The sequence below is a fragment of the Salarias fasciatus genome, assembly GCF_902148845.1.
Source record: "Salarias fasciatus chromosome 7 unlocalized genomic scaffold, fSalaFa1.1 super_scaffold_4, whole genome shotgun sequence".
Lineage (NCBI taxonomy): Eukaryota > Metazoa > Chordata > Actinopteri > Blenniiformes > Blenniidae > Salarias > Salarias fasciatus.
The window spans coordinates 24,026,729-24,043,257 of NW_021941229.1; the positions used below are offsets into that span (position 1 = coordinate 24,026,729).

A 16,529-nucleotide genomic window follows, 5' to 3' on the forward strand; every position below is an offset into this window, starting at 1 on the left:
CCAGGACGTTACCGGCTTTCTTCCTATAAAGAATGTTTAGACGCACAAATACTTTTCTCCACGTCACCACAAAATCACACTAATCAACCTTTTCGAGTGTGACGCTGGTCTCGGCCTCGTCGTCAAGTGTCACTATGCAAATTTCAAAACGTGAAAGGAGAAAAAAAAAGTTCAATTTCTTCTTCGTTTCACACAACAAACATTATGTAGAGAAACCCGCAGCTTGGCCAGCGAATGATGCTTTTCCTAAAATACACAAGCAAGCCCACATGATGTGCTGGCTGAGAAAGATCATAAACAACGTGCGAACAAACATTTGGATGTAAAAGCGAAGGTGCTGCTGGCTTCCCAGCAGCGGGCGGAGGTGGAAGAGGGAAATCTAAAAAAGGGAAGCGTCACAAACAGCAAACCGGAGCTCCAGCTGCATTTACTTTTGCTTAATCATGTCTACAAAGTTGGAGTTCCAGAACTTCCTTCTATTAAACAAACCAAGTATCACCACTGAGATGAGCTCGTATCCATGTTCAGATCCCAGGTTTAGTTTAAGGGTTTTTATGAATTCACAGACAGACACGCCGACTACATTATTCAAAACATGAACCATGACAGAGACATTACATTTAGATGACTTAAATATGATTTAGTGCCATATACTGTAATGCGTTCCTGAGACTAGAGTCATAATTTTGAGATTTAAATCCGTATCAAAGTTGTTAGACACTTTTTCCGCCAACACAAACTCATTTTAGATTTACAATTACAAAAACAATAGCGATGATAACGTTTCTCGGCTAAATTCTCCTCTTTCACTTCTTAGATAGCGTGACTCAACCCTCCATCCAACAGCAGCTGTAGAATTTATTTTGTGAAGAATCAGAGGAATCTTAGCCAGCAAGGGTTTCTATTCTGGCGATGGGGCAATCTGCATATCTATGGTTTGGCAGGACCAAGTCTCATCCAACTGAAACAAAGACGGACAATATGCGTCCAGCCACGATGGCTTGCATGATAAATCATGAAGCAAGCGGGACGTAGCGACTATAATTTAAGAAGCCAGCGTTCGTGTGGCGATTGGATCGCGCGCGTGTGTGTGTCGTGTTGACACTAATTAATTGAGATTAGTCCCAGAGAGCGGCTTGGCTTCTGGATGGTGGTGAGCCATTCCATCTGCTGGTCATCGGCCAGAGTTATTATAGACGAGCCATAACGTTGTTCTTTGGATAGTTTGAGACGGTCAGAGAGGAGGGGGAAAGGCTTCACACACACACACACACACACACAGAGGGTGGATCGGGGTGTTGCAGTGTGTGAACCACTGGCATTGTGGCTTGCGGTGCCGGCGCAGAGGCCAAACCTCATCTCAGTGGAACGGAAGAGGCAGAAGCTGCAGTCTGAAGAACGTCTCAAGGACACGGAAGACTTATGACGGCAGCAAGAGGAACTTACTTCTGTGTGAGCGAGCGTCGGCTTCAAGTTACACTGAAACACTTGATTTCATCCTGAAAACTGACAAGAATCCATCGTCATCGGTGAATAAAGTCATGTAAACTGCTAAAGCAGCAAAAATGTGTCTTTCTGTAAGTTCAGAGTGCAAACTCTACTGCATAGTGCAGATCAACATCATCCTGTACGTGCAGGAAATATCATTATTCAACAAAAATTTATGCTATAGTCCACCGAGACTGTAAAGCTTTTCAAAACCAACAGAAATGAGTCTTTCGCTCTTAAAGTGTGGTGCTGTGACTCACATCGGCCACTAGATGTCCTCCTAGATTCATCAGGTCAACTCATTCTTTCCCTGAAAGACATTAAATACTTGGAGGTCACTTCAATGGGATTTGATCCAAACAGCAACATCGAGCTTGATAAATCAAACTGCAATGAAATCATGTCTGAAGACTCTCAGTCAGTTCAGTCTTGTTAAATCTAAATTTACCATGAAGGAAAAAGGATTTGAGTTGTCGGTCTGCTGCAAAACCCTGAGTTAAGTCACCTTGTTTAATACAAAGCCCACTTCACTGGTTGTTCTCCATCTGCTGCTGGCCTTTGCATTATGGTCAAGACATCTTTAAAAGTCAATGAAACCGTTAAATGACACATACAAAGTCTCACAAAGTCCCACAGTCTGCTCACCTCGCTGATGGGGAAAGCGCGGCCTCCTGCTCGGATCGTTCCACCGAGCCCGGTCAGATTTAGCCCGTGTTCTTCTGCTTCCCTCTGAAGCGGGATTTTCTACCTGCTCATTGTTAATTTAACCTCAATATCAGAATTCATTCTGGGCCGGTTTTTCATCCTCTCACCGCCGAGCGTCCACCCACACAGGTGTTTTCAATTATGCAGTTCCTGATTAGACCTTCTAGCAGGACTGTGTGGGCACACACACACACACGCACACACACCGCGCTTCGTTTGCAGCTCCCTGACTCACCCACTTGTTATTTTGCATGTGCACCGAGGGCAAGACAGCATCTTTCCGACTGTTTTACCCACACATTTCAAATCGTCGAAGCAGGGGGAAAATAAAAAAGTGCAGGTATTACTAACCACCAGCTGGCTTCCATGCACTGAGCTGTTCCAGGAGAGCACAGTGAGGTGAGTCAGCCAGAATGTAAAATACCAACATCCAAACACTGATCCATTACAGCGCCTGAATATAGGCACATCATTTGAATATTAAATATGCAATTTGTAAAGCTTTTTGTGACAATATGTTTCTGTATTTCCTAGTCTTCTTCTTCTTCTGTTGCTGTTTGCGTTTGTTGCTGTGATGCACTCTGCGTTGCTGAAAAGTGCCACAAAAAATAAAATTGCCTTTCCTCTTATGAGGCTTTCTTAAAATTCCAGAAGAATTATCTCTGATTTTGTGTAAGTTGTCACATTATCTCCTCAAAAATAGATAAAATGAGGTCATTTAAAAGCACACAAGCAAAATGCAAGAGAAGTTGAAATAATTAAAATAATGACGTAGAAGAATGAGGTTATTTACATTTGTGAAAGTTGTTTACATCGGTTTTATTTCTTTTCCTCGTTGTAATGTGAATTTCATACATTTTAAAAGCAGTTTTAAACCAGACGTGTTTGAATTATTAGAATAACAGGTTTATTCTGCACATTCTCTCACCTCACATCCCTTGATTACACCTGTGCAAAAGTTTGCATGTTCTCCCTGTGCATGCACCGCCTGTTGATCGCTCTCTGTGCTTGGATCCAGGCTCATACTCCCCTTGGTTGCTTATAAAAAAGGCGATGAGAGACACCGTTTTCAGATGCGAGTGTGTGCTGACTGAGATTAGAAAAGCCCATTAGCCTGGTCCGAGGAGCTGGTTAACTCCGCGGACTGAATCACCATGGTTACTAATGCACCTCTGCTTTAGTGAAACTGAATCACTGCTGAATGCGGCGGCTTAATCTGCTCGGGAGAAGCCGAAAAAAATAAAATAAAAATATGTTGGAGTAAAAAAAGACAGAGAGGTGCTCCGAGATAGAGTTTCAGTCAGAAGCAAATATAGAGAAGGTCATCAGCATCGTTTGGAAAGAAAGTGACGGAAGTTAAACTGAGCTCAGCAGCTTCGTGCAACCATGAGCCTTTTAATACGACTTTATTCCTGCTTCAGATAAAGGTGGTCTGCCTCCAGCCCCAAAGTGGATTGATGTTCTCTGTCCAATCATTTTCTGCTTTTCTATCCTCTTTTCCCACCCAGAACAGCAGAAAGCCTCCACCTCGGAGTCTGGTTCTGCGACTTTCTTCTGTTTGAGGCTATGGAAATAAACTGAATTGGATCAAGCATCACAGCGTATTTTGACGGGCTTCCCAAAAATGAACTGAATTTTCATTCATCACTTATGTTGGTGTGTCACTCCTGCCTCACGGTGAGAAGGATCCATGTTGGAGGACTTTTCATGTATCCAGGGGAAAGACAGTGTTCATGCATTTTTCATTAAGGTGATCCGTGAAATAATCAGGGTTGGGAGGGAGAGTTATTTAAAACATGTAATCTGGTTCAAACACAAGTTACTCGTCAAAAAATGTAATCCTTAACTTACTCTAATTCAATAAACAAAATAATGTTTACTTTTAGTTACTTTTAGATTACTTCACCAGCAAACATAAAAATAAGGACAAAGACAACTATAATGTGTCATCCTGCCATTGTATGTATTGACAACTCCACACACAGCAAACACAAAATACTCTTAGTATACAAGCTGAACTCTGTGATCAGCCCCAAATAATACCGACAACACGACCTCCTCTAAACCTACTGAAAATATGACTTTCTTTCTTTCTGAGGATCAGCAGACTGTGTTCCTCCAGTCGTTTTACAATACAGCAGCAGCACAAGGAGCCCTATTGACATTGACATTATGTACGAAGTCTTTAACTGTAGTGAGGAGCAGTATTTTGTGTTCAGGTATGCCATGCACAATATTTTTTCAAGAGTTCAAAGTTCATTCATTCAGTGACAGAAGGTAACATGCAGTCTCCAAAAAAATCCTCCATACAGGCTGAAGATATTATTTCCTCCATCAGAGTTCAGCCTGGTGAGGCTGTGGTTCTCAGCAGCAGGTTACTGACAGGTTAGCAGGCTAATAACACTTTAGCTTCACTGTGAGTTCAGGTATCATACCTGCAGATGTTGCTTCCGGTTTGACGTTCAGTCCCTGGATACTGAGAGCATTTTCACAGCCGGGAGGTGGTTTAGTTAGTTTACATTGTTATGGGATTTCTCTGACTTAAATACGAAATAATGTCTAAGTTTCAAGCAAAAGAAAGAGTTTCTCTCCCTGGGAGCGGCCATGACTCCAGCAGCAGGTTGTCTACTGTTTATATATCTACTGCATCTATTGTTTATACATCTACGTTGGTGTCGCGGGTTGTGCCGTAAAGTGCTGTAAAGTGCCGTAAAGTGTCACAATGTCTGTACACGGTGCATATGTCTGTTGTGTGTTGTATTTCTGGAATATTCCGTCTGATTTTCAAAAGTAGTCCCGCTCTCAGTAGTCCGTGTTTTTATCAGATACACCTGTAACGACATTACAGGTTATTTATGTACTGTAACGGATTACAGTTACATTGTTTGTATCCTAATTATGTACCGTTACATGTAATCCGTTTCTCCCCAACCCTGGAAATAATTAACATTTTGTAATTTCAGCTTGTTTACTGAAGTACACACTTGAAACCTTGCGGGTCTCAAGTGTGCTCGGATGGAAAAAAAAGCATCCTCTATTATTGAGTGCATCCGTCCTTCAAGCATTTCTCAAAAATCAAAATGCAAACAGTTTATTTGCTCAGTTATCAATATTACATGGTTTACAGCTGGTTAGACATGTTTTTGTGTAGTATTACTTTTTTATCATCATTCTTTTTTTTTTAATTAAATCATATTTATACAGGACAAAATAATTTAACAGTGAAGTTGTGCCATCAGACAATGTGAAAATCACAAAAACAAATCTATATTTCTTCTCTTCTACAAACTAAGATGGAAGCAAAAACACTGTATATTAAATTACAGTACAGATCTCTCAAATTTCAAACAAAGACTTTTCCACTTTGTACATTATTTTTCGTCTCAGATTGATGCTAAGTGCTCCCGGTTGGATAGATACACCTCATCCTAACATCATAGGTTTAATTTAGCCGTTTGGTTCCGTTTTCCCCTCGAAGTTTGGAAGTAACGACATTTTCTCCAGGTATGTGAGGGTCTTGCAGGTCACCAGGCCGTAGTAGGTTTGCAGCAGCGAGCATCGTTTGCCCCTCACCTCCAGCTCCCACCACACTTGTTCCATGTCGCGGCGTCTGATTCCAGCTGATGTGAATAGGTAACGGTAGCAGCACGGGTTGAACTGGATGTGTTTCTCTCCCGAGAATCTGGCGCTGTGCGTCGGAGCGACGCCGGCCCTCTGAGCACAAAAACCCACGAAAACGTCGGCCGGCACAGGTGCACGGACCGCCGCGGACGCCACGTAGATCTTTCGAACCACATCCTGAGACAGAACGTAGGCCGTCCCGTCGCAGTATTCAGGCAGGTACTTTTCAGGGTAAAGAGACGGGGGCAGGTAGCCGGGACTGCTGGGGTCCCGATCCGGGGAGTCTCTCTGGATCACCCTGCCCAGATAGAGGTCCTCAGGGTGCCTGTGCAGACCGAGCAGGTAGCCCCCGATGGCGGGAAGGTTGACAAACACAGTGTCCTCGGTCAGCAGGACAAACCGTGCCAGGGGGCAGAAGGTGATCACCCATCGGAGAGCCAGGACGGTCCTCTCTTTTGAGCCGTGAGGGGCCGGGTCGGCTGCGGCGTGGCCCTGGACGATGTCCCCGCTGCGGTCCGACTCCCTCAAGAGCATCTCCTGAGTACTGGGAGTCTGACTGGATCCCATGAAGAACAGAACTCGTACTGGGAAGCCCTGGATGAGCGTTTGGTTGGCCCAGGTCTTTCTGACGGCGTCCCTTTGGGGCCCGTCTCTGGGAGAGCTGAAGACTAAGACGAGGAGGAAGAGGTCCGAGTTTCTGCAGGCTTCAGGGTTGGTCAGGGGGTAACCCTGAGACACGTTCTCCTTGAGGTTGCTCAGATCTAATTTCCTCGCTCTCTCCCTTACGCTGACGACCGCGGCATCGGTGTAGACCCCAGGCGTAGGCTGCAGGAGGTACTCCTCCACAAAATCCGCTCCGAACAACAAGGCATGGAAGAGCACCACGTTGAAGAGGACGAAGCACCACTGGTAGGTACGGAACCTGCACGGTGAGCACTGGGCAGAATCACACAGAGTAACATTCAGCATGAAGCCAGCAAATTAAACAGTAAAACAGTATTTCTCTCCACTTTTTACCTGCATCTTGTTTCTCTATTTAGGACCTCCTGCTGTCGTCAGCTCGACAGCAACACTGGCTGACAGACGGATTCCTCTTTCATGAAACTGGAGCAGCCTGTAACCCTGCACCCAAACCCCGAGACCCGGCTTCCCTGAGCCCAGCTTGTCCTGCACGCTTCATTCAACTTTCATTGTTGCCACTGAATAACTTTCTCAGTTGGCTCTGCACAAACATGCTCAAGTTCACATCTTCTTACTTCTCTTTTAGACGCGGATCAAAAAACTGTCTATCTCGGTGCACGTTAGATAACCTGATGGGAATTTACTGTAGATTCGGTTTGAACTACTTAATAACCATTTAAATACCAAGTTAAAAAGAGCCAATCACTCAAGGTAAATTAGAAGTGAATCAAAAAAAAGCTTAAGCAAGACTGAGGCAAATGTAAAAACATGAGGTGTAGAAAACCCCAGCCACACAATGGTGACGTGTACTGATGTCTAATAAAGCATGTATTTAAGTTCAGCCTTATTTTGAACATAATTCACTTTCTGTCTTTCACTCCTTTTTTTTTCAGGAAACACCGTAGGAGCTACAGGAAGGACAAAAATCCTTGCATCATTTTTTTCTTTCTGCTTAAAAGCAAAAACGAAAAACTTGTTTTCTCAGTTTTCATTTTTAAAACTAAAGCAACACATTTTTCTAATTTTCCCATTTTTCCAAAGTGTGGTGCTGTGGAAGAACAGCGTCCGTGCTGGACTCACTGCGGCACTAGCACCACTGGAAAAGTTATTCCTGTGGTTTATTTAGTTGTATTTTTGAGTCGTTGTGTTCATGTATAATGTTAAAGCACTTTCAAGTTGTATTACCATATGATAAGTTATTGTGGCACTCAGGTTTTTCAAGATTTTATACTTGCTGTACTATTTTTCGTGCGTTCAAAGAAAGCAGAGTTCTGAAAAAACTTGTTTTTATTGTTCTGCAATGAAGCTTCAAATATTTTTGTCACAAAATTATTGTACAAATATATACAGTACATATGCCTTGTCTGCCCCTACCTGTATATGGCAAGGCCGGATAATTTGAAGGCAGCATTTTTCAAAATCGGAGGACAGACATCTATTGACATACATCTATTGTGTTATATTATTCTTTTAAAAATGAAAAAATGTTTTCAACTGGTAGTTACTTTTAAAATACTTAGTCACTTTGATGAAGAAATTACTAGCAACTATATTTACATGTTTAAAGTAACACTGGGTATGTGTTAATGTGCAATAAACAGCAAGGTTGTCCCATAATAAGACAATCAGAATTATGTTGGCAGGTGCATATGTGAGTGCGTGGGCGTGCACACACACGCGTGCGCACGCATTCATTAACTTTTGACAACATCAGCTTGACCCACATTTCGTATCTCCTAACTTATTTATGTCCAGTATTCACGTCGGCCTCATTGTTAAAGGTGGAAAAAAGAAAAGAAAAAAATCCAAAAACTCATAAGTGTGTGTCTCTGGATAATTTTTTGCTTTTCAAAGACACATTCAAAATTCAAACCTTAATTTTCAAATGTAAATCCTGATTTACATTTCAATTTGTTAATATTTTTGCACAATTCAGTTGTTTAACATGTATTTCAAATCTTGTTGCAGTTTTTCTAACATATAGTCTCTATTTTCTTATATTTATTCTATTCAGGGTGATACATTTTGTCTATATGTTTTTTTTAAATTATAACATTATTGTGTGAGGTGATATAAATATACCTTTTCCTCATGACTTTATGTATTATGTGTTGTATCGCACTTTGTCCACCAGGTGACGCCTTCACTTCAGTCGTCAACGCGACAACGCTACGAGTAGAAGACGAAGAAGAAGGAAACCGGAAGTTTTCCCAAACATGGCGGCCTCCATCGAGAGCCTTCTGCGGGAGATCTCCGGAGTCGAAGACCCGATCGAGGAGCTGCAGAGCCTCAAAACAGCCCTTCTCTCGATCCCCGTCAGCTCGCTGAGAGACTCGGTGAGCGGACAGCGGCTCCATGTCATTTTCTCTCTGCTGAACTCCAGTGACAGGTGAGTTTCATCCAGTCATGCTTTGTTTACATCAGACTGCTGAGTCAGGCCGCTGTTTCTTTTAGAAGGTGAATAAATTAATTGGTTAGAACTCTGCTTTTATATGAAACTCTGTGCAGGAGAAACATCCGGTTGCATTTCTGCTCAGAATTTAGTGCAAAGTGCATGAAAATGGGTTTAAAGGGAGTCTGGATGGTGTCAAACACTGCAGTCAGGAACTGTTGCTCTTTTTCCTTTACTTTTTTTAAATATCATTTCAGAATATTAATAATATTTTTTCAGCAGAGAAGAAGAAATTCATGAAGCTACCTTGGAATATGTTTGACCATATGTTTGTTATGGGATAAGTTATCACCACATAATCGAAGAAGAAATCATAAGAAATAGTTTTAGTTACTAATTATCAAATGGTGTAATTGCAGAAACTTGAATACTGACTACTGTTATTAGGCTTATACTGTATAAGTTGCGTGTGTGTAATGTAATATGTGATCCAGCAAAATACCTCTACAGTATAGTGTGCCTGTAATAAGGGAATGCCAACTTATTGATGACAATCCTTTGCCACTTCAAACTCTTTGGAGATGATTATTCAGTTTATATCACAGTTTTTAATTTTGAAATTGTATTTTTGAAGCCTTGTCATGATGCAGTGTCTTTTCTAGATGCACACCGGTTGACACCTCCCCTTACAGATGTTTTGAAAGTCTTATCTACCCAGTCTATCTAATTCCCATTTCATCAGCAGACTTAAGTAATTCAAAATGTGAGACTGCAGCTGTAAAATGGACTTCTCTGCACTGGACTGTACTAATTGGAGTTATCTTCACAGGGAGCAGGTGCAGCTGTGTGTGGACATCCTTGAGCGCATCCTGTTGGCCCTCAGCCCCCTGCAGGTGGTCCAGAACTACAGAGCGGAGCTTCAGGGAGGTTTAACCCACCCCAATGAGACTGTGAAGATACTGGCCTTGACACAGGTAGGCTGCCCTCACAGAAAACAGCCCTGAAGTAATGCACTGTAGTGTCCAGTGTCGATCTGACTGCTTTGGTCCTGCTCCTTCTTTTTCTTTCATTGAACTGAAAGCAAAGGATTGTACAACATTTTGGTCACTTCTTATCCAATAAAATTAACTTGGAACCACAAAACATGTTTGACTTTTAAACTGATGATACCACAGCTCAGAAAGTTTGAATTGCAATCTACACAAAATGAAGTTTTATGAGTAAATTTTAGGCCACAGACTCCTGAACTTAGAGCATAGTAGACATGAGACGTAGTACAGTTTGTTATTCCATGATTCTTAAATGCGTCTGGCGTGATTTCAGATGCGTTGTGTGTTGATTGAACTCTGTGAGTCGTGAATGTTGCTTGTCTGACAGATTAGTAGAGTAGTGGAGCATCCGGAGGCCTTCGCTGAAATCGTCAACAATCATGACGTCCTCCGAGCGGTGGTCCACTGCATCGGAGAGGAGAAGATGGGCGTGGCCAAACAGGTGAGGAATGAAGCCCTGAAACATCAATCAGGACAGTATTTCCAAGAAATCTGCTCCAAATAATGATGTTTGATCCATTCAGGCCATTCAGTCCCTGTCAAAACTGAGTCACTCCAAACCGGGATTAGACAAGTTATTCCACACCGACCTGCTGACAGTGATGAAGGATGTGATGGCCAAGAGTGACGTGATCAGATACAGGATATACGAGGTACCTTCAGATGCACAGTTTGTTTTTTTCTTTGATCAAAGTTAAGTTTAAGGGCGATCAGTTACCCTGAAGTCTGTAACCATGCTGGATATTCATCTTGTTAACCGATTTCTATTCGTTACAGGGTTTGACTTATCTTTGGTTTCTACTTCCAGCTGGTTGTGGAAATCGCTTCAGTTTCGCCCATTTCTCTGGGTTACTGCGCCAACAGCAGCGTCCTGGCTCAGCTGCTGGGGGAGCTGACCGGAGACGACGTATTGATCAGGTTCTTTCTCTCGTCACACGTTAAATTTTAATGGAGCGGCTGCATTTCAAATGGATCTGTTTACTTTTTAATGATATTGCTGTTTGCTTTCACGGCCTCATTCAGGCTCCTCGCTGCGAGCAAACCGCTCAATCCTTGTTATTTCCCACCAGAGCCACGGCGATAGAGATGGTGACCACTCTGGCTCACAGTCAGCACGGCCGGCAGTATCTGGCCCAGCAGGGCATCATGGATAAGATCTCCAACATGATCCGAGGAGCAGAGACCGACCCGTTCTCCTCCCTCTACCTTCCAGGTCTGTTCTTTACTAGACTTCACGAACTTCTGCTTCATAATCCAGCCTCCTTTTTTAAAAAAAAATATTGTTGATGCTTGTTGAAGGTTTGGTGAAGTTCTTCGGGAACTTGGCCATCATGGACAGTCCGCAGCAGGTCTGCGAGACGTACCCGGCGTTCCAGAACAAGGTGTTTGAGATGGCTCTGGACCCGGACCCCGCCATGATCGGGGTGGCTCTGGACACGTTGGGCTTACTGGGAACCACTGTGGAAGGAAAGCAGGTTCTTCAGAAAACAGGTGTGTGACATACAGCTGGTGGAAGAAGCTTTTCCTGTCTAATAAATATAATATAGGTCTTCTTGACATGCATACCAGGAAGAATCTTGTTTGACCTTGAATCATTTCTTGTTAAAGCCATAACTGCTTCATCTGATAGAACTCAAGGTCAAAATATAAACAGCAGAAATGCAGTGCAAAACGATGACTCATTCCATCTTCTGAAAATATTTTAATCTATTCATCGTCTGTATTGGAATTCCTCATCGTCCACTTTTTTTAATCTTTTTTTGTGTGAGTATATACAGTACATTTCACTTTGGGTCTCCAGTTTTCTCAGATTTTCAAGTTAATTTACAGGTTTTCCTTCAGACACTAATTGATGATCCATGGCGTAAAATTCATTATTGCAGCAATCTATTGATATACTGCAAGTATGGAAGTGCACAAACACACATACTGCCCCAAGCAACTGGAATTAAAAACCAAAGCTGTGATGACAGAGTCGCCACTGCCACCCGGTGGTCAATAGAAGTGTGACTCTTATTTTACACTGTGTCCCTTTAAGAGTTTAAATCTTCTCGGTGGAACTCCTGTTTCGACAGCTGGCTCGGCGCTGCTTTACTGCAGCTCGTTCTCACATTTCTTGCTCTTATTTTTCTGCGTTCAGGGGAGAAGTTCAAGGCGGTGTTGTCGAGGATGAGCCAGCTGGCCTCTTCTGGAGCGACGGAGCTCAGAGTGCGAAGCCTGGACGCCATATCGCAGCTTCTCAGCCTCCAGGTGAAGAAAACAGCTGCTAAAAATGTTGTTTTGTGTCTTTAATCTTTACCTTCTGTTCAGTCCAGGTCTTATAGAATAATAACTGGAGGGATAATGGTTGATAAACATTAATACATAAATAATTGACTGTTTTCTGATGGTCTGTGTGTTTCTGTTGCAGCCAGAGCAGCAGACCGAAGACCTTCTGGCCCTGACAGAGTCCTGGTTTCAGCATTTGTCCAAACAGCCGATGGACATGTTCCGGAACATCAGCACTCAGCCGTTTCCAGAGCTGCACTGTGGGGCGCTACGCATCTTCACTGTGAGGACGCTTTCAAGTTTGTGTTTCTGCTCCTCCGAGTGAGTCCGTGACGTTTCAGACTCACAGAGTTCTGTGTTTCTCAGGCCATCGCCGCACAGCCGTGGGGTCAGAGGTTAATGATCAGCACGCCCGGGTTCGTGGAGTTCGTCCTGGATCGCTCGACGGGTCAGACGAAGGAGGCCAAGGACGCCAAGTTCGAGCTGGTGGGGGCGCTGGCGTGCTCGTCCACGGCGGCGGAGATCCTGGGCAGCCAGCACTTCATCCGGCTGAAGGCGTACCTCCGGGAGGGGCCGTACTACGTCTCGGCCGTGGCCTCCGTCGGGACGGAGGGGGCCGAGTGATTCAAACGGACTTCTAACTAATCTGATGTGAATCAACTGACTCTTCAGGACACGAATTCACCAACTTCAACGCTAAAAACTCAACAGGACCAAAAATATTAAATAACATCTATTGATCATAATAATCCGTTTGACCTTCAGGCACTCCCAGGCTCTGCTCACGGCTCCTCTCTGGTCTCTTTAACTCTCATCAACCTGCTCTTCATGTCAATACGTCGATCTGTTGATCTGTGGTGAAAATATTTTGTTACGAAATGGAAGGATTGTTTTGTTTTGTATTAAAGCTGAAGACTCTGTCACTGCTGCTGCTCGCTTTCTTTCTGTTTTGCACACAAAAAGAAGAAAATACAGTTTTCTGAAAGGAGAAATTTGTCATTATTTTACCTTTTGAACTGAAATCCCTCATTTTATCACAGACCTTTTTGCAGTAATTTCGACCAAAAAATGGCCGCCAAGTACTATTTATGAGAAATTGTTAAACTTTATTTTTGTATCTTATGTTTTTTTAATGTGAAATCTTGCTGTGGAAATGAGTAAAATCACATAAATTATACTTTAAAATCTTTTTTTAATTAATATAAAGAAGTAAATTCACTCATAAGTGGATTTGTGAGTCTTTGCACTGTTTGAGACAGCCTATTTTTGCTTAAAATATATTTTTCAGTTTTACTCAATGTACTAAATGAAATGTACTCATGTATTTTTAACCATTTCCACCCAGTTCATAAGTATTTCCACTATATTTCAGAATCAGAAAAACTATTTATCCCTGAAGGGCCAATTCAGTGAGCAAGAGCAGCACATTAGAAGAAAAATAGGATGAAATAAAGATAAATAATATAAAAGGCAATGACAAAAACATTGCACATGAACAATATCGCACTAGGCTGCAGGGTATTGTGACCTCTGCCAACAGCACAGGGGAGGAAGGTGAGGTGTTCATGAAGGCTTCGGCATCATCGACGCCTCTGTGTCTTTGAGAAGCCAGTCGAAGCAGAAGCACCGCAGAACAGACTGGCCGAGCAGTGACATGCTGCTGGTTGTGTTTCTGGAGTTTTCCGGCTCCGGGCCGAACGCTGCTGTGCAGCAGGGGGTCGAGCACACCGGGTCCAGACAGCAGATGGAGGCAGCGACGGCGCAGAGGAAAAGGTCTGAATCCCGCCTGAATATAGCAGCGAGGCTTATGTAAGCGGCTGGCCGTGAAGGCTGAGGTCCTGGAGACGGCGTGTCGACACGTTTCTGTCCCTCCTCACCGCCACGCCACTCACACTCCTCACATCCTGCACTCGGTTCAAATGAAATACACGTTTTTTTCATCTGCGTAGAACCAAATATCTAACTGTTTTCCTGTAATTAGATTTTGCTGTGGTTAAAGAACGTCCCCGTTTGTTTCGAGGGCCTTTCTGTGTGGAGTTTGCATGTTCTCCCTGTATGTGAGGCAGATGAATGGACTGCTGTAGGGAGTCTTTTATAAGATCAAAAATCCTTTCTTCTGTCCAGGCATTTCAGGCTGAAACACAAATGTCACTTGATGGAAAAAAAGGTCAGTCAATTTAGTTTATGTCCGTGAGGCATAAATGATAAATAAAATAGATGAAAATCCATCAGATCATTGTAGGAATTCATGTTACGTCAGCTGAAGCCGTGGAAGCCGATCGCCTTCACCACTGTGCTTCCAGACTGCGACTCCTTGACGCAGAACACCTGTTGGGCGCCTCATTTTCAAAACAAATGAAGGCAAATTTGCAAAGCTTGCACAGGTGAGTCAGCGAGATGAGACGTAAACACGTTTGCAGGTGAGGAGACGGCGACAGAAAGACTGTCTGGACGCAGATGTAAAGAAAGAAAATCAGGAAACTTGAACTGGGTTTAGTGTTGAGAATAAACCTGTAGTAGAGGTTCAGTATCTAACTCTGCTTATTTCTTTCATACTTACACAAATATAATCATATCCATCGGCGAAACATTTACACATCTATTGCTTTGGAATCCCGAACATCACAGATTCAAGGTTTCTCCTCTATAGCCGGTAAATAGAACGGCCTCTCTCCGGTGGGGACGTGTGATTCATTCCCAAACATCCATCTCCAGCCGAAAAACTCCGCCGCCGCCGCCTCATGTCACCGTTTCCCCAGTGAATCATATCACCTCACCCACGTCTTCTCCATACTTGCTCCAGTCTGCGTCAGCAGATAAACAGAGAAATAAATCAGAAAAAAAAACAACACGTCCAGTCAGTCAATCGTTCCCTCTGTACATTCTGACTCTCAGCCCTGTTTTCTTTTTTTTTTCCCTCCTGGCACTAATGAAAGTGTTGAGTAAGTCGTTTGCTTCCTTCTCACATCGCTCAGCATCCGTGACCTTCTCCTCCAGGGTGACATTAACATCTCCTTCTAGAGCTTGTTTTGGGGGAGAAATTGTACTTGAGTGTGTTTGAATTCTCATTTCAATCAAAAAAGAAGAGTTAAAATTCCTGTTTGATACGATGCTGTAATAAAAACTATAAGCTGCCCGCTGATCTGGGAGCCTTCATCGTCTTGTCTGCGGGGGAGTCTGAGGATCCTGGTGGGTTTCCCCTCAGTGGAAGGAGGGATGGGGAGATTTCAAGATGCACTATTTCATAGGAAATCTGGAAGGATGAAATCGTAAAGTACTTGAGGTGTTTAATGTAAATTCATCACTTTTTCTGAAAGCCAAGAAAACTCCAGGTTAATAAACTATAGATATCAGAATGACAGATCAGACCACCAAGGCCTTTCTTCCTCTTGTCTGAATTAAATCTCACTCACATTTTTTATATACATCTATCTATAAATCTGTTATTTTTTTAGAGCACTGTGAGCCTGTAAGACCTCCACTCCTTCTATTCACTGACCTTCTACACACTTACAGACTATTCGTCTGTTAGATTTATTAGATATATCTACTACAGACAACCAATAGACACTGATTAACCTAAACTGTCTTTGTAACATCACATTTTCTTGTTTGCATGAAATAATTTCTTTACTTTTTACCATATTGTTGCAATTTGGGGTTTTATTTATTACGCACAACGTATTGATCTGAACCTGAATCTATCAAGTCCATATTCCATACGGCTCCAAATAGAATACAAATCAAGTCTAATAATACTTATCTTACTTGTGCAAACACAACATGCATCCAGTGAAGTGTTGCTGCAGCATCATCACCAGTTTAAACTTTCTTCCATTGCAGTCATTTGACAGTCTGTTTGTGGGTTTTTTGGATCTGGACTTGAAGTATTGTAAATACTCTGAAAGATTATCTCCTGGCTTTTAGTTCTTGTTTTTCATCACCACAAAATAATAATTTATTGATGGAATTTTTATGTGTTTCAGTTGTTTATTTTAAAATAAAGATTCTACCAATGTTCATCAAAATTCGGCTATAAATAGAAATAGAGAAGAAATACTTTTTGAAAAAAGCATGAATAAATGAATTCGATACAATCAAACTTTTTTTGTCCACATTTACAATCTTTTTTTTTTCAATGTAAAAATCTCATTTGCCGCTGAAAAAGATAAATGCTCTACAAGGTTGTGATTTCAGGATCACCAATCTGTTTGCGTAAATATGATTTATTTGTTTTTTCCATGTTTGTGCCCATTTCATTTGTAACGTAATGTGTAGCTGTTATACATTTTAAATGCAGAACTTTCACGTCATATTACTTCATA

The 16,529-nt window shown here is 42.4% G+C and overlaps 2 protein-coding genes across 2 annotated transcripts; one reads left to right on the forward strand and one right to left on the reverse strand.

The window, feature by feature from the left end:
* Positions 1–5,640: 5,640 nt before the first annotated feature.
* Positions 5,641–8,588, reverse strand: LOC115383468 (putative UDP-GlcNAc:betaGal beta-1,3-N-acetylglucosaminyltransferase LOC100288842). Its single transcript, XM_030085659.1, has 2 exons — positions 8,578–8,588; positions 5,641–6,736 (listed from the first exon to the last, which is right to left on the reverse strand). Exons 1-2 carry the CDS (start codon positions 8,586–8,588, stop codon positions 5,641–5,643), a joined length of 1,107 nt encoding a protein of 368 aa, XP_029941519.1.
* A 123-nt stretch (positions 8,589–8,711) lies between these two features.
* Positions 8,712–13,127, forward strand: LOC115382876 (26S proteasome non-ATPase regulatory subunit 5-like). Its single transcript, XM_030084824.1, has 10 exons — positions 8,712–8,884; positions 9,717–9,861; positions 10,265–10,378; positions 10,461–10,589; positions 10,745–10,854; positions 11,007–11,149; positions 11,236–11,427; positions 12,077–12,186; positions 12,347–12,487; positions 12,571–13,127. The coding sequence occupies exons 1-10, from the start codon at positions 8,712–8,714 to the stop codon at positions 12,826–12,828; spliced, it is 1,515 nt and encodes a 504-aa protein (XP_029940684.1). The 3' UTR covers positions 12,829–13,127.
* Positions 13,128–16,529: the final 3,402 nt, after the last annotated feature.

Excerpts from the sequence above, each read along its gene's own strand:
- LOC115382876 (XM_030084824.1), top strand. The coding sequence starts at position 8,712 with ATGGCGGCCTCCATCGAGAGCCTTCTGCGGGAGATCTCCGGAGTCGAA. Across the intron at positions 10,379-10,460 it reads AGATGGGCGTGGCCAAACAG|GCCATTCAGTCCCTGTCAAA; the intron begins GTGAGGAATGAA and ends TGATCCATTCAG. Across the intron at positions 12,488-12,570 it reads GGGCGCTACGCATCTTCACT|GCCATCGCCGCACAGCCGTG; the intron begins GTGAGGACGCTT and ends TGTGTTTCTCAG.